This window comes from Anabrus simplex, chromosome 1 (assembly GCF_040414725.1).
Source record: "Anabrus simplex isolate iqAnaSimp1 chromosome 1, ASM4041472v1, whole genome shotgun sequence".
In the NCBI taxonomy this organism is placed as follows: domain Eukaryota; kingdom Metazoa; phylum Arthropoda; class Insecta; order Orthoptera; family Tettigoniidae; genus Anabrus; species Anabrus simplex.
The window spans coordinates 743,533,402-743,556,553 of record NC_090265.1 but is presented as its reverse complement, the minus strand read 5'-3'; the positions used below and the strand labels follow the sequence as shown (position 1 = coordinate 743,556,553).

The window sequence follows — 23,152 nt, the reverse complement described above, 5'->3', positions numbered from 1 at the left end:
CTGAACCTTTCTAATAGCTAATTCATAAATAATCTCCTCCTTGCGCAAATGCCAAGGAGCAAGAATCTCTGTGGGTTCGGACATAATGAACTAAATTTTTACAAAATTTTAAAAAATCGGAAAACCGAAAATTATCTAGTGTTCATATCCAGAATTTAGAAAAGTAGACAAAATGGGCATTGTCTAGGCCCATTCAACCACGCTCTGCTACCACTTGTTGCGGGGTATCCGTGGTTCGCAGCGGGATAAGAAACGTCAGGGATGAATGTCTGGATAAGGATTTAACTAAAGCAGAACGTAACACAACAAACTTTGAAATTTTATTTCTTTCTTTTTTTCTAGTTTAAATATTGAGAAATAGAAAATCTGAATGAACAACAACAATGTTAATAAGTTCGTCAGCTATAACAGGATACGGGACTTAGAAGTCCGAACATCAGGTACAAAAACTTGAGATAATTATAAATTGTTGATTTACATAGAAAAGAACTAAATTGCACTTGCCATGTACAATATTTTGTAAGAACAAGGTATTATCCAGGAAGGTACACTTCATAGGAGTCTGCGCTCCAACTATACCATAGTATAGCCTCGTAAAGGCAATCAGTTTCCTTTGCTATACAGAAATTACACTAGGAAACCCATCTGGTTACACTTCAGAATGTTTATCAATTACTCCACAGGTACAATGACACTAAACACTTTTCTTACAGGGAACTAAGACACAGAGACAGTTACCGAATAAACAGGGGCATAATTTCCCACACTAAATGGCCTTAATGGAGAAAGAAAGTGGTTGCATATAACCGACAATAAGCAAAATGAAAGGAGGCGAAACACCTGGATTCCTTCCAGAAATTGTTAAAACCCTAAGTGGGCTTGTAACCCAAAGGTACAGAGGCTAACCCTGTACTACGCCGGGGGAACTAAATGAGAAACTTTAATGCCAAAACAAGATTTACGAAATTTAGAGGTTTTGAAACCTTTAGTCACCCCTTGCAAGGTTGAGAGGGTCACCACTCTTTGTTCTCTTACATTACATGTTTACCAGGAGGGAATAAACAGAGTCCTCAGACTTGCCGAAAATTCTACATTTAAACCATCAGTTTTACGAAATTACATTAAAGGAAAAGAGGTTGAAGCATTCTCCCCAAGCTACCCGCAAGAGCTATCACATGTCTAGGTGAAATCTGCCATTACCTTGAGCCGCTGGATCTTCCTCACACAGGCCTTGCCCCTGCCTCCATAGGTCATGTCACACTCCCCCAAGACTGGAGCAATTCAGACAATACGGCCTTAAAGTGCCCTGCTTTTATAGTACTTTAAGGGGAAGCCTCCAGAACTCTTTACTGATAGGTTGGAATCCTATACACACCCCCGGTTTTAATTGGCTACAGAAAATATTTCCAATTTTTGATTGGTTGATTACAATCGAGGAATAATCAGCTGAAGTGTTGACAACTTCGGTAACTTAAAACAACAATCCCCAGAACCAGATTTTTACTAACTTCAAAAATAAACATTACTCTATGAAATAATTAAAGTTTAGCCCGCGAGAGGGAGGAAATACATCGATGGCAGGGACATCTAAGTGTAAAAGACAGAAGTTTCTGGGAGTTCACAAGTTCGAGTTTGTTTACATAGAGGACGCGCAGTTGACTTAGCCGGTGCTCCAGGGCAACGTTCCCTTCGGACCCCAAGAAATGAACTTAGGTTCATTTGAGACCATTTAGACTGGTTTCCCTTGAATTTACCCTTACCTGAGTTTATTTTCTAAACCAATGAGGTAAAAATTGAGGACATTTTGATCGAAAACATCTCTTCCACTGAAGAAACTAATAATTAATGACAATATTTCAGAAGAATACAATCAATGTGTATTTATCATGTTCATTTACTTACATGTTCTGTCACCAGGAAGAGTAGCGCGCTAAATCTAACATTGCTCTGTCCTATGTGATTCAGCGGTCCCCAACGTATTCTATTCTGAATTCTACGAATTGTTTTTGCAATTCATCTCTAAAATTCATTTTTACCTGACGTGAAGCGAGTTTCTTTTGACATGTCCAGTGTCGTGTACATTACACTTGTTGTACACGCGTGGATTTGGCGGACGGAACACTTTAGAGAGGAGTTTTAATTCAGTTCAGGAAATTATACTTTCGGATGTGACAAATTTTTAAAGCTGAAATTCGACTTAACAAATTACATTAACGACTTGGAACAAGGCGGACCCTGAACATGTCCTGTGATGTTTCGCACGTAATTACAACCAAGTCTGCTTGGTTATGGAAATTCTAGTTTTCACATCTTGGCTACATACTAACAAAGTTCCTGATTTCTCCTGACCAATCACAACTTTTCTCCACCTTCTTTCCGTACTTACTGCTGTGCCTTTTTCTTTCTTAGTAGAAATATTCCACTCTTCTGACATCCTTCATTTAGATCTCCTTGTCTGCTCATTATCCGGTACTCCTCTAAATCGAGCGTATATGTGTTAGGGAGATCTTCAGCCGCTAGGTGGTTTTTCATGGTTTCCCATTTTCACACATGACCGTCCCCTTTCCAATCTTAGGACATACATACATACATACATACATACATACATACGTAAATACCCAATACATACACACATTAACATTCTCGACCGTTATGCCTTTCAGCGTTCAGTCTGCAAGCCTCTGTGAATTTACTAAATTCGCCACAATCCTCAATTGCAACGAGTGCTGTGGTCTTACTTAGTTCTATATCTCTTTAAACTGAGTCTAACCATTGTCGTCTTGTTCTCCCTACACTTCTCTTACCCTCCAAAACAGAGTCCATTATACTCCTCGGTAACCTATCCTCCACCATTCGAATCACATGACCCCACCACCGAAGGCGGTTTATGCGTACAGCTTCATCTGTCGAGTTCATTCCTAACTTAGCCTTTATCACCTAATTCCGAGTGCCCTCCTGCCATTGTTCCTACCTGTTTGTACCAGCAATCTCGCGTACATTTCTGTCTGTTACTTCTAACATATGAATAAGAAATCCCGAGTCCACCCAGCTTTTTCTCCCGTAAAGCAAAGTTGGTCTGAAAACAGACCGATGTAGAATAGTTTCGTCTGGGAGCTGACTTCCTTCTTACAGAACACTGTTGATCGCAACTGTGAGCTCAATTCATTAGCTTTACTACACTTTGATTCAATCTCACGTATTATATTACCATCCTGGGAGAACACACAACCTAAATACTTAACATCATCTACCTGTTCCAGCTTTGTATCGCCAATCCGACATTCAGTTCTGTTGCATTTCTTACCTACTGACATCAATTTAGTCTTCGAAAGGCTAACTTTCATATCATACTCATTGCACCTATCTTCTGCCATTAAGACCAAGTCGTCATAATTTACCTCGAATTCCATAGTCCCCCATTATGGTTGACACCTTTTCCCTCGGTACCCTGTCATATGCTTTCTCTAGATCAACGAAGCATAAGCACAACTGCCTATTCCTCGCGTAACATTTTTCAGTTACCTGGAGCATACTAAAAATCTGGTCCTTACAGCACCTCTGAGGTCTGACACCACACTGGTTTTCACCCAACTTCCTATCAACCACTGATCGCACCCTCCCTTCGAAGATGCCAGTGAATACTTGCCTGTTATACTAATCAATGAGATACCTCGACAGTTGTTTCAATCCTTCTCGTTCCCTCGCTTATAGATAGGTGCAATTACTCCTTTTGTCCAATCTGAAGGTACCTTACCAACACTCCATGCTAATCTTACTAATCTATGAAGCCATTTCACCCCTGCCTTCCCACTATACTTCATCATTTCAAATCTAATTTCGTCTATTCCTGCTGCTTTATGAAAATTGATTTTAATTACCATCCTTTCCAATTCCTCAAGCGTAATTTCGCGACACCACAAGAAACATTTCCTTATACGTTGAGAAGATTTTGAAAATATTCCGTTCACTTGTCCAGTGATTCCCTGGTATGTATTATGAGTTCCCCTGAATTACCCAAAACACTGTTCATTTCCTTTTTCCCTCCCGTCCTTAGATTCTCCGTTGCTGTAAGGAAAGGTTTCCCTGCTGCTTGATCTAGCCTTTCCAGGTTATTACCAAAATCTTCTCACGACTTCTTTTTCCATTTAACAACTATTTGTTTCACTCTGTTTGGGGCCATTTCTGATAAGCCCTTTTTTTTTCGTTTACAAGCTGCTCTCACTTCATCATCCCACCAAGATGTTCGCTTTTCCCATCTTTACACACAGTCGTTCCTAGGCATTCCCTTGCTGTCTCTACTACAGCATCCTGTTTGCCACCCATTCTCTCTCTATATCCTGAACCTGTTTACTCTCCACTGCTCGAAACTTCTCACTAATCATATCCATGTACTTCTGTCTAATTGTCTCGTCCTGGAGATTTTCTACTCTTATTCGTTTACAAACGGATTTCACTTCCTCTATCCTGGGCCTACATATACAGTGGTCTGTATCATCGAAAAATTCACGAAAAACCCGTACATTCCTAACAGACTTCCTTAATTCGAAGTCGGTTTAGATACAGTCTATTATGGATCTGGTACCCCTATCCTCCCATGTGTAGTTGTGAATAGCCTTATGCTTGAAGAATGTATTCGTAACAGCTAAACCCATACTAGCACAGAAGTCCAGCAAACGCTTCCCATTCCCATTAGCTTCCATATCTCCCCCCACATTTATCAATCACCCTTTAAGTATCCTTCAGTTCTATTTCCAACTTCACACATTGAAATCGCCCATTAGCACTATCCTCTCCTAGCTGTTGACCCTGACTATAATATCACTCACTGCTCCATAAAACTTGTCAACTTCATCCTCATCTGCAACCTCACATGGTGAATACACTGAGACAATTCTCGTCCTAATTTCTCGAATCCTATGAAATCTGTCTAATTTGCACCATATTAAACAACTACGTGCAATATCCATCTAAGCATTCTGCAATATCTTCTTCTAAAACCAGACGGCTGTAAATTGGTAGAGAGCTACAAACATAATGTGACATCAAATCCTAAGAAAGTCTGGGTTAACACTCCAAAAATGACAATATTTATTTTCCTCGCAATTATTTACTGAAGTTCCCTTTCATTCAGTGGCTTCTGCTCTCGTCGTTCCGTTATGCCTTCGCTTGGTTCTTTTGTCGAAAAGAGACATTGTTCCATGTTTATCTAGGATCTGTTATTGACAGGTTTCACAGTATTCAGGAAGAGGGAAATAAAACAGCAAATACATTTCTGTTTTCTTCAAGTTTTATTTTATTTAAATATTTCCCCAGCACCCTTTTTAAAAGGGCATTGCTGGTTTGTTGCAAATACGTTACTTGTTCAGTTAATACTAACATCGTAAATGTTTTGGAATAATTTAAATTTTGCAGTATTACTGAGTTTCTTTGAAGTACGGTGATTTTAAAGTATAAACAAGAATCAGTCGTCAAGTAGTCCTATCAACAGATAGAACCTTTAGTCAGGACTAGTGAAGGTGGGTAAGGTGAGATGAGTGAAGGTTCAGTGATGCTTTAAGAGAGCAGATGTTCCTCCCAGAGAGAGATGGCCAGAGTTAGGAGCATAGCCTCCTCCGCCGTGGTGCACACCAGCACCACTCGTATAACTTCCCACATTCTGATGACCGATGGAGCTGTGAATTCCTCCTCCATATCCTGCTGAAGCAATTGTTCCTCCCAAAGAATACGACCCTAAACCATGACCTTTCCCATAATCGGCATGGCCAGATATCCCACCAGAGGGGTAATTACCAGTTAATCCTCCCAATGAGTAGCTTCCCACACCTTTGCCGTATCCACCATAGCCAGTTATCCCACCGGAGGGATAATGTCCAAAACTATGACCTTTTCCGTAACCTCCATGTCCACCTCCCATAGAACAGGATCCAAAACCATGGCCTCCTACATAACCACCAGGGCCGGTCATTCCTCCAGTGGCATACGATCCCACACTCTGACCTTTTTCATAACCGCCATAGCCAGTTATTCCGCCAAATGGATAGGTTCCCAAACTATGACCTTTTCCATAGCCACCATGGCCAATTATTCCCCCAAACGGATAGGGTCCCAAACTATGACTTTTGCCATAACCACCATGGCCGCTCATTCCTCCAACGGCATAGGATCCCACACCCTGACCTTTTCCATAACCACCATGGCCGGCCATTCCTCCAACGGCATAGGATCCCACACCCTGAACTTTTCCATAACCGCCATGGCCAGTTATTCCCCCAAATGGATAAGGTCCCAAACTATAACCTTTTCCATAACCACCATGGCCAATTATTCCCCCAAATGGATAAGGTCCCAAACCATGGCCTTTTCCATAACATCCTTGACCAGTTATTCCCCCAAATGGATAAGGTCCCAAACCATAGCCTTTTCCATTACTGCCATGACCAATTATTCCCAAAAATGGATAAGGTCTCCAATCATAGCCTTTTCCATAGCCGCCATGGCCAATTATTCCCCCAAATGGATAGGGGCCCAAATCATGGCCTTTTCCATAACCACCATGGCCAATTATTCCACCTAAGTGATGGGCTCCAAAACTATGACCTTTTCCATAACCACCATGGCCAATCATTCCACCGTATGGATAGGGTCCTAAAACGTGACCTCTTCCATAACTCCCATGACCAATTATTCCACCATATGGATAGGGTCCCAAAACGTGACCTTTTCCATAACCTACGTGACCAAGTAATCCTTCCAAAAATCCAGGACCAAAGATATGCCCTTTTCCATGGCCAAATAAACCTCCTAAGAAACCAGGTCCGAAAATATGACCTTTTCCGTAACCTCCGTGGCCTAATATTCCTCCTAAAGGATAAGGACCATGACCTTTACCATAACCGATGGGAGTAATCATTCCTCCGAGAGGAATCGGACCTAAACCTTTACTGTAAATGTTGGAGGTGATATATCCTCCCACATGAACAAGACCCTTATGCTTCCCTTTTCCAAATCCACCATGAGCACCCCAGAAATGAGGGGGGCCCTTGGGGAATAATGGTAAGCCATGCATAACGTGAGGTCCAAACATTCCTCCTCCGAAATAGGGTCCAAAATGAGCTAGACCTTTTCCAAAACTGCCGGGTCCAATTGGATAGGGTCCCCAACTACCAGGACCTCCCCACAGGTGACCTCCACAATATGGACCTTTCCCATGACATCCTAAACCGAAAAATCCAGGGAAAGGATGCGGAGCAAAATACTCATTGAAGAAGGGAAATCTCAGCATGTAGGGGAAATTGTATGGTCCATGGGGTCCATGTGGGCCCAAGGGTCTGAGACCAACACCTCCACAACGGCAAGGAGGTGGACCACATGTGGCACACGGTCGACCACAGCCATAGGGGCAGCCTGCAGTAGGAGAATGGACAATCCTCTTGTACAGCACTACATCCTGCTTGCCGACCTCCGTGAAGATGTAGCGCCTGATGTCAGACTCGTGCTCCCTCAGCTGGAACAAATCGAAACAAGATGGGTCAGAAACCCTTTCTGCTGAACTGAAATGTGAGGGGAATTCACTGGATAGTTGAGATATATAGTGATTATTTGTGCCAGAACAGTTTCATGCAATCTTATTCATAGGAACAAGCATTTTAATGTTTAACGAACTTCAAACCAAACAACGAAATACACTTCTGTTCGTGTTTGCCTGTCAAAATTGTGGCCAATTATTGCGCTCCACAAACTGTGTGTTCGTTTGAAGAACGCAAATCTGTAAAAGAAATACTTTATTTGAAATGCTGCCATATATAGTCAATATAAAAAAATACTGATACTGTTAATGCCAGTTTTGCAAGTTGCTCTGTGAAGAGTATGAAATAAATTATGTTCTAAAATTCTATTGAAAATACAGCCAACGCTCGTTATAGGTGATAGTTGCACAAACTGGTCTAACTTTTTGTTGCTGAAGACGTCATATCTGTACACTTACATGATTAATTAACAGAATAAACTTAAAACTTCAGAAAACCAAGATTGGAAGCATGTGGCTCAATGAATTAAAAAAGGAAAAATGAACTTCCGCTGGGATTTCTGATACTGATGTCTCAGACCGCCTGAGTGTTTGTAAAATGGTAAACTCGTGATCTCATCTACCAAACGCTGTTAAACCTCGCAAACTTCTTTCACACGAAAGGAAGGAGAAACTACCAGTAGGACTCAGGAGGTATTGGGAACGAAAGCGATGAACTAGTCCTCAGCGCTTCCTAGTGGGCTTAAATCACTAGTAAGGTGGAATGCGACTGAGGGGAAACAGTACGTACAGCAATAATAAGTGAGGAAGAAGTAGCAACAATAATGTCGCACACGGTCTTGGCTAATAAATAAGATGTTCTCTTCATCCTTCCAAACTGTAGAAATCGTTGAGTGAGATACAACCAATTTTTCCCGATGCTGACGTTTGTAATCGGCTAGGTTATGTGTAACTTTTGCGACATCTCCACAGCGTTGATTGCCTTTAACAGACAGACTGATTTACTACAATCTACCTCAAACAAGAGTTTGAAAATAAGCTTTACATTTACAAACGCGTAACAAACAAAAACAACATTGGGCATTATAGTGCAATTTTCTCCAAAAATGTGATAAAATACGTCGTTGTATACGATATGTTGTAGAGATCGGGCCAGCCAGGAAGACGCCATACGCGCATGCGCACTTTGGATGATGCCTCCTATGAGAGCTCCTGCTATAAGGACAGTTCCGTGTATAAGTTTACACTCAGCTGTCGCGCGCTGCTTTCAAAGTTCTCGTTCTGTAGGAACTGTGGATAGTGTTGGTGTGCGTTAAGCCTGTCTGTGACAGTATGGAAAGCGTTAAAAGCAGCCTGCATCCTAAAATGCTAAAGAGTGAGACTCGTGCAGCAATCTCGAACGTTATAGACTGTACGGGAAGGGAGGCAATGAAATAAAATTTCGTGATAGATTGTAAGGAAGTGCAGGAAAGAGTTGCAGTAGCTATTGGAGTGTCAGAAAGTTCTCTGGCGCGGATTAACAGCCAAAAACGAAAAGCGATGGAATTAGGAAAACCTATGGATAGTTTGTTTGTAACAACAAACAAAAAAATAATGTTCATAAACAATGTTACTGGACTGGACGACTTTGACGAAGGTGCTACACGTCGTATTGTTAACAAATTTTATTTAGTTGAAAAATGTTTACCTACTGTTTCAAAAATTCGTGCAAAGTTAGAGGAATATTTAAAGTTCTTTTTTGCTATTTTGTTTTTACGTCGCACCGACACAGATATGTCTTATGGCGACGATGGGAGAGGAAAGGCCTAGGAAGTGGAAGGAAGTGGCCGTGGCCTTAATTAAGGTACAGCCCCGGCATTTGCCTGGTGTGAAAATGGGAAACCACGGAAAACCATCTTCAGGGCTGCCGACAGTGGGGCTCGAACCCACTATCTCCCGATTACTGGATACTGGCCGCACTTAAGCGACTGCAGCTATCGAGCTCGGTATTTAAAGTTCAAAGGATCCAATACTAGTCTCAAGCGAATGCCTCCATCATTAGGATATCGTTGAAAAAACGAAGAAGCGCATCCTAATGGAAAAACATGACATAAAATACAAAAGATTTGTTTATTTAAAAAACGCTCAGTATCGGGCGGAGGATGTGCCTATAGTGTACACGGATGAAACCTACGTCCCATGTAGCTAGCGTATGTATACCCTTTATGGCGTTTCCTTTTATTAATGATATTTTGTTTCTGTACCTGAAAACCATTATATCGTTATATATATATCATACCGTTAACTCACATTTCTTATTTTACAAGTGAGCAAGAGATCTAGAGACAAACGATCATATAGTCTAACGCTGCTTTCCTGCCGTGTGGCAAAAGTAATTATTATTTCGTTTCACCCTCTTTGGGGTACGTAGAATTAATAATTTCTCTCTGAGTTGTTCTTTTCTTGTTTCATTGTTTCTGATCTTCATTTCTCGTCTTCCGAGATAATAGATTTGGCGTTTCAAGACGAATCTACATCTATTAGAGTTCATTCTGAGAAGATGACCGTAAAAATTTATCCTCCATTTTTCGCATAGTATCTGAGATTTTATTTCAATTTCCTTGTAGTGTGTTTCATTCTTGATGCATATTTTCTTCTTCTTATTATTATTATTATCATCGACTTATTTTAGATGACGTGGCTCAGGTTATGAAGCCTGCTGTTATACCAAAACATGCTCTACACTGTACATCTACAGCGTCGAAAAGTTAACTTTACATCTAATGATTTAAAACAATGGCTACGGAAATTGATACACGAAAAAGACTTTGACAGCTACTACAATACGAGGTTAAATTATGTTCTAATTCCTTAAATGTACTATCGCTTGCATCCGGAAGATAGTGGGTTCGAATCCCACTGTCGGCAGCCCTGAAGATGGTTTTCCGTGGTTTCCCATTTTCACACCAGGCAAATGCTGGGGCTGTACCTTAATTAAGGCCACGGCCGCTTCCCTCCATCTCCTAGGCCTTTCCTATCCCATCGTCGCCATAAGACCTATCTGTGTCGGCGCGACGTAAAGCAACTAGCAAAAAAAAATATATATATATATATCTACTATCATCTGCAACACTTCTAAATAAATTCATTTCGGCTAGGTATGTCTGTAATTTACAGGTGGGAGGGAATTCCACTAACTGAAAGTCTGTGGAGTGTTATATGTCAGTTTTAACAGTTATTTCGGGTCAACTGTACATCGCCACAACACCGCGCGAGATGGGGAAGTCGGCGTTCTCGCTCCCACGGCTCTGCTTTCTCACTCGCACACTTCCCCTCACCGGCTGTCTTCCTGGCTGGCCCGATCTCTATTAAGCTACATTTTATATGGGATTTACACGGCAGCGTTAGACTTGGCCGTGGTATCCAATACGACGTTAAAAGCGATGTCGCAATAAACGGTATTAGAATTGCTATTTGACGGTAGAGCACTCTAGAGCGCCACCTCATATAGAATTCCCAGCTTCACAAGTGATATCTAATTGGTATCCGTGTTGAATGTTGATCCCCGAAGTCATCAGCTGCCTAGAGTTTACTGAAGAGGCATTCTAGGGGAATGAGCAGTAAGGTAGTTTCCCGTTGCTTTCCTCACCGAGTCAGAATTTGCTATTACATATCAGTCTGCCAAACTCGCTGACACCTTGAGCGAACTTTTCATACCATTCTTAACAGGGGCTCGCTTCATAAGAAATGGCTCATACCACTTTCACTTTCATATCGTTAAAGCGAAGGATAAGGTCATACCAGAACCGCTGGGTCCCGACAGCGGTGATTAAGGTGCGGTTAGTTTCAATTATCCAGTGAAGCCGTGACATTCCCCATTTTGTGTGGAAATGCACGTTGTGTAGCACACGACTCCGCTGTGTCTCGAAACACGACCAAATCAGCTGAAAAATTGAAACTTGTGCTAAACTTGCGAAACGTCTAGATGGATTAGGACTGGATTGAGCAGCAGCGGGACGTCTAAAATCATATCCGATATCTAATTCGGTCTACTTCATTTCAGTCATGAACACGTATTAGCTCGTGGCTAAGTGACACGTACCGTGATTACATCCTAGAAGATGGATGTGTTTATATCCAAGTTTTCCACGCTTCATGGAGATGGGGCCACGTCCCACAATTATAGATTCAGGGCTACTTGGAAATGAAGGAAAGACGCCTCAACTGGCATATGCTGCACATGGAACACAGGTCGATAGTCAACGTATGTATAAACCCAAATAACGATAGCTGGATTCGATTAGATTGAAAAAAGTATCAAAGCCACGTAACACGTTAAGTTAAACGAGTAGACTACAGACAGGCCCAATAGAGTTAGGTTCTCACGACCGGTGCTGATATTTATTTATTTTTAATTTTGTCGGCAAAAGGTATGAAACAAAATACGAATATTGTCTTACACTTTATTTTTTTTCTACCCAAATGAAGTACATTACACATCAGTACTTCTCAACATAATCTCCTTGTAACTGTATGCACTTTTGCCATCGATATGTCAGTCTCTCCAGACCTTCCTGAAACCATTCCTTCGGAGTGCTACGTGCCCATGCCTCGACAGCTGTGTCCAGTTCTGCAAAATCCGCAAAACGGCGACCACGCAGAGGTTTCTCCATGTTCCCGAACAGGTGATAATCACTTGGTGCCAAGTCGGAGGGTATGGTGGCCCCTATGCTTTCATTGCAGCGATTGTTGTTTCGTTTGTGGCTCATGGTAATGGAGCCATGTCTCACCAGTCAAAAGCCTAGCCATGAAGTCGGCTGGATCTTGATCATGGCGTTGCAAAAGTTCTCTGCACACGTCCACACGCCTCTGCTTTTCGTCTGCAGACAGGAGTCTAGGCACCCACGTGGATGACACCTTCCCCAACTGTAAGCGGCCATGCACGATCCGCTGCAGGGTGTTTCGGCTAATTCCCGTGGCTGCCTTCATTTCCGTAAATGTGATGCATTTATTGCCTTGGATGACCTGTTCGAGCAGAGCAATGTTGCCCGGTATGGACACTGTCACACTCCTTCCAGAACTGGTTCCCTTATCCATCGATGTGCGCCCTGTTTTCCAACCTTCCACCCAGTTGTAAATTGTTTTCCGTGACGGCGCATGTACTCCACAGACTGCCACCAAGCGCCGATGAATATCTGCAGTGGTCACGCCTCCTTTCCATAGGAACCTAGTCGTATAGCGCTGTCCCTAACGGTTGCTTTCCATGTTGTGTGCTCCTACGCTGACAGTGTTGTTATGAAATGGCTATGGCGAGTGCATTCGTTGGCCCCCGTGCGTGTGCTGCTACTAAACGGTGGAACAAGACACTAGTTACACGTCACCACCTTCAAAAGTGAAATGTAAACCATATCCCGACGTACAAATAATAAAGTGTAAAACATAATAGTACGCCCCTCGTATATTGTAATATTTCATTTCATATAGATGAGCGCTAAAATTGCAAAAGAACCAACAACAACAACAAACCATTACTTTATTTTTACTTGTCACTCTATCCTCACCCTAAGTACAGTATTTCTTTGCAGATAGCCAGGCTGAGTGGCTCAGACGGTTGAGGAGCTGGCCTTCTGATCCCAACTTGGCAGGTTCGATCCTGGCTAAGTCCGGTGGTATTTGAAGGTGCTCAAATGCGTCAGCTTCGTGTCGGTAGATTTACTCCTGTGGGACTACATTCCGGTACCTCGGCATCTCCGAAAACCGTAAAACAGTAGTTAGGGGAACGCAAAGCAAATGGCAGATAGTATGAAACACGAGCTAGATGTTGACACACAGAGCTCTCTACTGTGCACATAAATACACTACCGGTATGATAAAATGCACTGTGTGATTGAACCTCTTTAATATCGCCGTAGGTAACTGGTGCATGAAAAACGGGTATAGAACTTGAGCTTCAGCAAATAGCATAGCCCTGTGAACGTGATCAAAGTACACAACGTCAACGATAATTTGTCACAGATACTTCCGTGACAGCGTATCTGATATATCGGTGACAAAGTAGCAGGCTGTGATTTATCGACAATCTCTAGTCACAATATTTTCGCCGCAAGCAGAAATCGTCACATAATAAGTATTTGTCATTCGCATAAAGCGTATGACACAATACTACATGTGACAGAATTAATTAATTAATTAATCACAATACGACCTATTGCTATGGTTAATCAAAATTATGAGTGGTAGTGAGTAGGCGGAGTGGAGTGAGATTAGAAGAGTCGATGGTGAATTATCATCAAGTTCCAAAGTTTCTAAAGTTGTGAGGCAAGGATGCATCTTATCACCTCAGTTGTTTTATATCTACCGTAGATATATCATCAGACAACTGGGAAGGAGGATTCTCGATATGTGGAGAGAGAAAATCCATAAGCTACGTCTTGCAGACACCACACTTCAAGGTACTGTAGTAGTGTAGAGGAGCTTGCTGAGATAATGGATCGTGTCCAACATAAAAGTTGGAATCTTGGTATGGAGATTAATTGGAGTAAGACAACGAAGGTCAGCGATTCAGCTACCACAGAACCTCCAAAGAATTTGTGAATTTACTTACCTGGGTTCAATAATAGAGGGTACAGGTAGCTGTGGTAAAGAAATAAAGCTGACACGCATAACTATGGCAAAATTACAGAAGCTCTGGAAAGCTACAGTAATTGGACTGAGTACAAAGAAAATGTTAATCCACTCACTTGTCTCCTCGATCTTCTTGTATGTATGGACCATAAAAACTCAATACATGATGCTTGTTGTTTAAAGGGGCCTAACAAACTCAATACAGAAACGGAATGAAATGTGGTGCTGGAGAAATGGACAGCCAAGCGAACGAATTGTTCTGTCATCCAGGAAGTTGGAGTTCAAGGCAGTCTTTAGCAAGTTGTGTACCTGAAAATCCTACAATTGTTAGGCCACATTATGAGTAGAAAGGACGACAACCTGTAAAAACTAATTTTCCAAGGAAAAGTTTATGGAAATAGATGAAGAGCTGATCAAATCAGATAAATTACTAACTCGCGATGGAGAACTAGTGTCCGGAAGATGTAAGATGGCATCAACTTACGGGAAAAGCAAGAAAGTCACGATACTCAGTCATGAGGGAGAGAGAAGCTGAGTGGAGTGAAGATAAGGCTGGAATTCAAGAGGAGTGATATGCGTAAGGAGGAGGAGTTGGTGACTGGAGTATTTTACCAGGGGAGATGTCCGATACATTTCCATCTGATAGGGAATCTGCCACCTAGACGACAACCCCGACTCAAGATCAGCTGTAAATATGTCACACTGCAGGACGCAGGCTCCTCCTTGGCACAAAATATCAAATACAGGAAATGTAAAGCTTCCTGGAACGAACATTGCGCCTCGTCAGGGGAGCAAACCCACGAACAATCTGCACCGTCATGTCAGATGTGTTGTGGTGATGCGAATGTCTAGGAATTGTCCCGGCATTCGGCGTGGTGAGGAGAATGGAAACCCACCGCCTCCCGAATGCAGAGCTGTAGACTCACTGTTAGCCGAGGCTACTCTGCTGGGTGAGATAGATGGTGTCGGTATTTTGAACCTTAGAGATGTTTCATTTATTTTCGCAACAATCAGGCAGTTAAGAAAATTATTGGATACTGGGCGGAACATTTAAATCGGTGCGAAAATTCGTGCTTCAGCTTGAAGTATTTGGTTCCCTGCTGTACTTGCCCTGTATATCGCACTCTTTGACAGTTCTAAAAATAAAGAGTGCTGGAACGATATGAACAGCAACGTAATCCTCGTTCCATTGAAGTAATTATCCGTCATTCAAGTAATTAAATATGATTTTCCATATCAGGCTAGCTGCTTCGCTGTGGAGAACGTCTTCACTCCGAAGGGCTCATAGAAGAATGCAATGCAGATGCAAATGTCGAATTTCGATCACGGTTTCTCTGGTATTTGTGTCGGACGTCGTGGGAGAGGGAGACAGCAATCATTTTCTTCCTCCTTATACTTGGGATTGCTACGATGGAGTTTCTGAAAGCCTTCCGAGGACTAGAAACATATCAGTGGGAAGATCCCCCTCCTAGAATCTCTGCATCAACACATAGAATGTTTTCAACAACAGGGGAATGGCAAGGAATGGTATACCACGGAAATCCATCTTCACGGCTGCCGACTGTGAGATTTGAACGAACCATCTCCCGAATGCAAGTTCACAGCTACTTGACCCCAACCGCATGGTCAACTCACTCGGTAATTAAACTATCTTGAGATCGACACACGTATTACTGGTATTGTTGGAAATTGCCCGCGGTGAACTATGTCCAAGCATTGGGGCAACATGACACTAAGCTTTATGTCGCACTGACACAGATAGGTCTTATGACGACCATGGGGGTAGAAAAAGCCTAGGAGTGGGAAGGAAGCGCCCGTGGCCTTAATTTACAGCCCCAGCATTTGCCGGGTGTGAAAATGGGAAACCACGGAAAACCATCTTCAGGGCTGGCTGGCGTTCGTACTATCTATATCCCTGATGCAAGCTCGCAGCCGCACGGCCAAATCGCCCGGTTTTAATATTTAAAAAGTAAAATCAATATATCAAGGGATGGAAATTAATATGTGCCGAATAAATAAATATGACAAAAATTACTGTGTGACGAATACAATACATTTGAGTTCACTGTCACCAATTGTAATGATGAGAAATAAATTGTGACTAATTCCGCGAAACCTATGGGATTTATAGAATAAGTCCCTGAAGATGTGCAATTAAAAAAACAAAGTTCAATAAACAAACTCGTTCCCTGGATTACCGATATCCCTCATCCCGATATGGAAATTAATAGCTCGAACCAAATTTAACTGAGTGAAACTAGTACAATGATTTGAAATTGCCACGGCGTGTGTTGAGACATGAACTCTCAAACAGCAGGAGCTACACTGAAGAATATGGAACAATGCGCACGCAGTAAGGGATAGCCTACGTAGGCCATGCACGTCGCCGTCAAAGAAGATACTCACGAAGTTGTAGAGGAGACATCCAAGCAGCAGTAGCAAGTAGAAATTGCTACGGTCCTTCATTTCTGCAGCCCACTGCACGACTGGATATCTTCCTCGGAGGATGAGCCTTTATAGCGAGTATCAGCGCGTGCTCTGTCACGGCCTGAACTGTGAGTCAGGAACTATCATCGAGCTCGATAGCTGCAGTCGTTTAAGTGCGCCCAGTATCCAGTATTCGGGAGATAGTAGGTTCGAATCCCACTGTCGGCAGCCCTGAAGATGGTTTTCCGTGGTTTCCCATTTTCACACCAGGCAAATGCTGGGGCTGTACCTTAATTGATGATGATGATGATGATGATGATGATGATGCTTGTTGTTTAAGGGGCCTAACATCTAGGTCATTGGCACCTTGTACCTTAATTAAGGCCACGGCCGCTTCCTTCCCACTCCTAGCCCTTTCCTGTCCCATCGTCGCCATAAGACCTATCTGTGTCAGTGCGACGTAAAGCAACTAGCAGGAACTGTCGTGAGCCGTGTTGAGATAACCACCTGTCTACTATGTACCCCTACGATGGGGTGAGGTGGCCTTCACTCAGGTCAGATGTGTTGTCTAGGAATTGTCCCGGCATTCGGCTTGGTGAGGAGAATGGAAACCCACAGCTTCCCGAATACAGAGATGTAGACTCACTGTTAGCCGACGCTACTCTGCTGGGTGAGATAGCTGGATCTGTACACGAATTCCCTGGGCAGACTTTCAGAAAATTTTTTGCTTTCGAACGAGGTGTTGTTAGAACCATGCATCTCATTTCGATCGTCGTATTTTCCTCTTACACATATCAATCAAAAGCTTTTCAGACTGTCGAAAACAGTAGCTACAAACATAAAATACGTGTAGAAATACGCACTAGTAAGCAAAGCATCTTTTTAACTAGTGTTTTCGACAGTCTGAAAATCTCCTGTGTTACGTTATCTAAGACGAAACTGGCTAAGCGAAAGCCTTCTGCGGCTGTAACAACCTCGGAAGCAAATTAATTGGCGAGTCTTGTGTTAAATTAGATGGATTCCGTGATATGGTGAATGAAAACCTACAACCAGTTTTCCAGCCTTTGACCGGGTCAGGGATGTGATGAATGAAACATATATAGGCTGTTATTACAATGGGGTCGCCACTCCCAAGGTGGTGCCGGGCTGAGTGGCTCAGACGGTTAAGGTGCTGGCCTTCTAACCCCAACTTGGCAGGTTCGATCCTGGCTCAGTCCGGTGGTATTTGAAGGTGCTCAAATACGACAGCCCCGTGTCAGTAGATTTACTGGCACGTAAAAGAACTCCTGCGGGACTAAATTCCGGCACCTCGGCGTCTCCGAAGACCTTAAAAAGTAGTTAGTGGGACGTAAAGCAAATAACATTATTATTATATTATTACTCCCAAGGTGATTTATTAATGACTGATAAATGCTATGCAATGATAATGGAGAGTGTTGCCGGAATGAAACAAGACAGGGAAAACCGGAGTACCCGGAGAAAAACCTGTCCCGCCTCCGCTTTGTCCAGCACAAAACTCACATGGGGTGACCGGGATTTGAACCATGGTATCCAGCGGTGAGAGGCCGACGCGCCGCCATCTGAGCCACGGAGGCTCCTCCGTGATATGGTGATTGGAGAAAATCGTTCAGGAACACAAGGGACAACCATGAACTTCTAAGGATGAGCTTAGTTTCGAAACTTGAGTTTACAACAACTTGCGAGGTCTAGGCTAATCTCAAACATCAGACAATGATGATGATGTATGGGCCCCGGAGAGACCTGGTGCAGGTGTGTCTAGTGGTCTGCTTGATGGGCAATGTGGATCCCGGAAAAGAGTTCAGATTTCTAGATCACTCTGACAAATATGAGCATAATCTAAACCTGAAACCCAGGTAATGGCTGTATCTGTTCAACGCTGCTTTATGAAGCAGAGACCTGGGCTGTCTATGAATAGATAACAAGCCTTTGATGTGTGGTATATAGGAGAATGCACTTCTTCTTCTCCTCACGCCGTCTCCCTCCGAAGGTTGGTGATCCAATTGATTATGATTACACGCGAAACGGCAGCACGGAAGATTTCTATCGACGTATGACCATACCACCGCCGCAAGTCGTCTTCCCACATATCTTTTCCCATCAATCTTCCCTTGAATGATTAGTCGGAGAATTTCATATCGTTCACCTTTCATGATGTGCCCGAGGCAGCTGAGCTTACGCTCGTTGATGGTTATGAGAAGCCCTTTCTTCTTGTTCAAGATGTTGATGACTTCTTCATTTGTCTTCTTTTCTACTCATGATATTTGGAGTATTCTTCTGCATAAGTGCACTTCAAAAGATTCAATCCGCTTCTCCAATAAAGGGCTGAGCGTCCACCCTTCGAAACCATACAGAAGGACAGGAAAAACATAAAAACGTAGTATTCGAACTCTGAGCTGGAGGAGGTTGAGTTCTCGGCTGGTGAATAAGGTCCTCATGGTATTGAACATATTTTTTGCTTGTCCAATCCTGGATAAGATTTCACATTTTGAATCACAATGCTGGTTCACTAGAGTTCCAAGATATTTGATGGAAGATACTTGTTGGATGATGTTGTTGTTGGTGGTGTTAAGGGAGGCCTGTTTTGGTGTTTTCGAGAATACAATCAGCTTGGTCTTGTTAATATTCAAGGATAAACCGTGGGTTTCACTGGTCCTCACGATGTTGTTTCTAATGATGTGAAGATCACTAGGGTTAGTGGCTAACATAATCGTGTCGTCAGCAAATCGGATGTTTTTTTTGCTACTTGTTTTACGTCGCACCAACACAGATATGTCTTATGGCAACGACGGGATAGGAAAGGCCTAGGAAGTGGAAGGAAGCGGCCGTGGCCTTAATTAAGGTACAGCCCCGGCATTTGCCTGGTGTGAAAATGGGAATCCACGGAAAACCATCTTCAGGGCTGCCGACAGTGGGGCTCGAACCCACTATCTCCCGATTACTTGATACTGGCCGCACTTAAGCGACTGCAGCTATCGAGCTCGGTCGGATGTTATTAATGACATAGCCATTGATCTTGATACCTAGATTAACATCTTCCATAGCCTCTCTGAACACAGCTTCAGAGCAGATGTTGAAAAGGAGTGGGGACAAAACACACCCCTGATGGACACCTCTTCGTATAGCTATGTCCTCAACAGTAGTTCCTTCTATTTTGACCTCTGATGTTTGATTCCAGTACAAATGGGTAATGATACGAAGATCACCAACATCTACACCAATAGATTTGAAAATCTCAACAAGTTTTGCATGAGATACGCAATCGAAAGCTTTTAGGTAGTCGATGAAGCATGCGCACACATCTACATTCATAATTAGGCATCCCTGGGTCAAAACATTCAAGGAGAAAAAGAGCCTCGAAAGTACACAGCCCATTCCTAAAGCCAAACTGAGTATGTTCAACTTGGCGTTCACATTTGAGGTAGATTCGAGTGTGGATGATACGCAGTAATACCTTTATCGCATGGGACATTAGGCTGATCGTACGATAATCTTCACAATGTGATGCACTAGCCTTTTCTTTTCAGGACCTACAGCTTTTCCATTCTTCTGGAGTTTGATTGTATACAGTACGTTCTATTGGGCTATATTTGGACTTGTTTCGCTGCCTTCGCCAATAAAAGGTGGTTTGTCTGGCCTTACATCACTAAATAGGTTTTCAACATATTCTTTCCAACACTTCAACTTGTCTTCGACTCCTACCAAAATGGTGTCATTGGCATCCCTCAGTATAGCTTTACATGGCCTGTGATATTTCCCTACAAGTTCCACGATCTTCTTGTGGAGATTAAACAAGTCATACTTCTCTTGGAGAAGTTCTATTTCTTTGCATCTCTCCACGAGCCATAGTTCTTTTGCTTCCCTACACTTCCTCCTTACTGTCCTGTTTAGTTCTTGTATTGGACTTTACTTATAATTTTCACTTTCCGTCTTCGGTGCATAAGCTTTAGAATATCTTCTGTCATCCATGGCTGTTTTTTAACTGCTCGAATGTCCTATGTCATTCTTGTGAGTATCAGTGAGTATGTTCTTTAGTGTAGTCCGTTGTGATTCAATATTCTCTGCTTCCAAGTTGTTTATTGTATTCATACGTTCTTCGAGCTTCAAGATTCTTTGAGCTCGAAATACGGGGTTGACAAGGCTCTTTGTATCGATGCGCTTAAGTCTGTCAGGGGGTATGTTCTTGACGAAACGATAAATTGTTAAGTCCATGACGACTGGATTATGGTCGCTGTTAACATCCGCCCCAGGGTAGGTTTTGACAGCTTTCATGTATCTTTTCAGATGACTTTGGATGAGAATGAAGTCTATCTGATTCCTGACAATATGACCTTCACAATCTGCAGGAGACGCCCATGAAACAAGCGCCGGGGATGTAGCTTGAAAAAGGTATTAATAACAGAGAGCTGTTGTTCTGAACAAAACTGAACCAGACCATCACCTCTGGTACTTCTCTCACCAAGGCCATATTGTCCAACAATTTCATCCTCTGCACCGAGACTTATCTTAGCATTGAAGTCACCAAGGACAAGAGTTACATCCCCTTTATTTGTAAGGGACATTGCCTCCTGTAGAATGGAATAGAATTCTTCGACTAATTCGCCTTCCTTATCACCAGTTGGAGCATAAGCCTGGATAATATTCATAGGACGATGGGAAGTTTGCAGTTTAAGAAACATGACACGTTCTCCAAAGGGCATGAAATCGATGACAGACTTCACCAGATCAGATAAGAGGAGCACAGCCACTCCATATTGATGTTGAGGATCGTTACCACCAGAGTACTACAGAACTCCATTTGTTTGTTGTGTTCCTGACCCGGGCCATCGAACTTCACTAAGGCCCAAAATATCTTGATTTCCAAGCGTTGCATTTCTGATTCAACGTTTTCAAGTTTCCCGGCCATATATAGACTTCGCACATTCCATGTGGCGATTCTTAATTTTTTGTTATAAATTTTAAACTTCGGGGGGATTTTTAGCACCCTCTCCCCACCTAAGGGGTGCCCCGGACTGTGGGACGTTTCTTTAGTATCTGTAACCATAATCATATTGAACACTTGGAAAGATAGCTCAGTAGGACTTCCGTTTCCTTTCTGTGCCGCAGTGTGAGAACCGTGGAGGCTGTTACAGCTGCGCTTCTCACATCCAATGTAGTATCACTAATGAAGTCCTTCTTCATGTGCTACTAGATGGTACTGTTGGAGCTGCTGCCCTCCAACAGGAGATGTCCATTTAGCCCTGGACAATTAGGTTGCCTCTTCCACCATCTATGCTGTACAGAAGGCTATCTTCTCCTCCATCGTTGAGGTCTTCACCGTAACCCTGGCAAGGGACCCTTACCAGATGCTGCACACCAGGTCCGTGTGCTGTGGGACTCACATAGGCAGGAGCGCCACTCCCTGGGTAGGGCTACCTCCAAGACGGTCCCTACCAGCTACCATGTTCTAATGGGTAAGTACAGAAATTACACGGCAAGTGAAGAGCTGTTGGCATGGCTTCAACAACTATTAGGTTAGCTGAAGAAAGGGGTACTATCTTCAACGTCTCCACACGTGCTCTCACAACTCTGCAGTATCTCGAACACACTCACAGTCTGACTTAATCGTAATCTCTCCACTAAAGGACTAATGTCACGTACCTGAACAACAAATGACGCATGGTTATTCATTCTACCTTTGTAACCTCTTTGGGTGAACGGGAGCGTTCGGAGGGCCCTGGGTTCCATTCCAGACTTTTGGGGGGATTTTATGTTAAATGGTTGATTCCCTTGGCTTGGGGACTGGGTGTTTGTGCTGTCCTCAACTTCACTATTATCCTCCATAATACTAACAGGTAATTGCCCGTCCAGGGCAGATGGTGCCCACCTTAACCGGAGGGGCTGCCTTACAAGCCACCTTAAATCACGTCGCTAACATTGGGGAGCGGTTAGGGGCGCGCAGCTGCGACCTTGCATTCGGGAGATAGTGGATTTGAACCCCACTGTCGGCAGCTCTGAAAACTGATTCTCAATTTCACACCAGGCAAATGCTGGGATGGCACCTAACTTAAGACCACGGCCGCTTCATTCTCTCTTCCTTGCCTATCCTTTCCAATCTTCCCATCCCCCACCAAGGACCCTGTTCAGCATAGAAGGTGAGACCCCTGGACGAGGTACTGGTCATTCTTCGCAGTTGTATCCCCGACCCAATGTCTCACGCTCCAGGACACTGCCCTTGAGGCGGTAGAGGTGTGATCCCTCGCTTAGTCCGAGGGGAAAACCAACCCTTCAGGGTAAGCAGATTAAGAAAGAAAAAAGAAAGAAGAAATATGTGAAAAGAAATACAGGAGGAGGCGGGCGAGGGACTGTTTGTCGACTGTGTAAGTGTGACTTGGGTGAAATGTGAGACGCGCTGCTGTCACATCAAGGAAAAAACAGAGAGAAAATAAAACGGATTCGCTCTTTATATTACGAAGCCATCTTATATGCCTTACTGTATTATACAGTCCGAGCATATGGCGTGCTCCATGTACCACTCATCGCTCTTCTCTGTTCATGTCTTCATTAAACAAATTAAGAAAGTATCACATTTCGCCGCGT

The 23,152-nt window shown here is 43.1% G+C and overlaps 1 protein-coding gene across 1 annotated transcript; it reads right to left on the bottom strand.

Moving 5' to 3' along the window:
- Positions 1-5,269: 5,269 nt before the first annotated feature.
- LOC136857469 (shematrin-like protein 2) lies at positions 5,270-16,676 on the bottom strand. Its single transcript, XM_067136145.2, has 2 exons — positions 16,535-16,676; positions 5,270-7,504 (listed from the first exon to the last, which is right to left on the bottom strand). Exons 1-2 carry the CDS (start codon positions 16,592-16,594, stop codon positions 5,543-5,545), a joined length of 2,022 nt encoding a protein of 673 aa, XP_066992246.2. The 5' UTR covers positions 16,595-16,676; the 3' UTR covers positions 5,270-5,542.
- Between the last annotated feature and the right edge of the window lie 6,476 nt (positions 16,677-23,152).

Coding starts and splice junctions, on each gene's coding strand:
- LOC136857469 (XM_067136145.2), bottom strand. CDS start 16,594: ATGAAGGACCGTAGCAATTTCTACTTGCTACTGCTGCTTGGATGTCTC. Junction 7,505..16,534: donor GATGTCTCCTCTACAACTTC/GTGAGTATCTTC, acceptor GATTTGTTCCAG/CTGAGGGAGCACGAGTCTGA.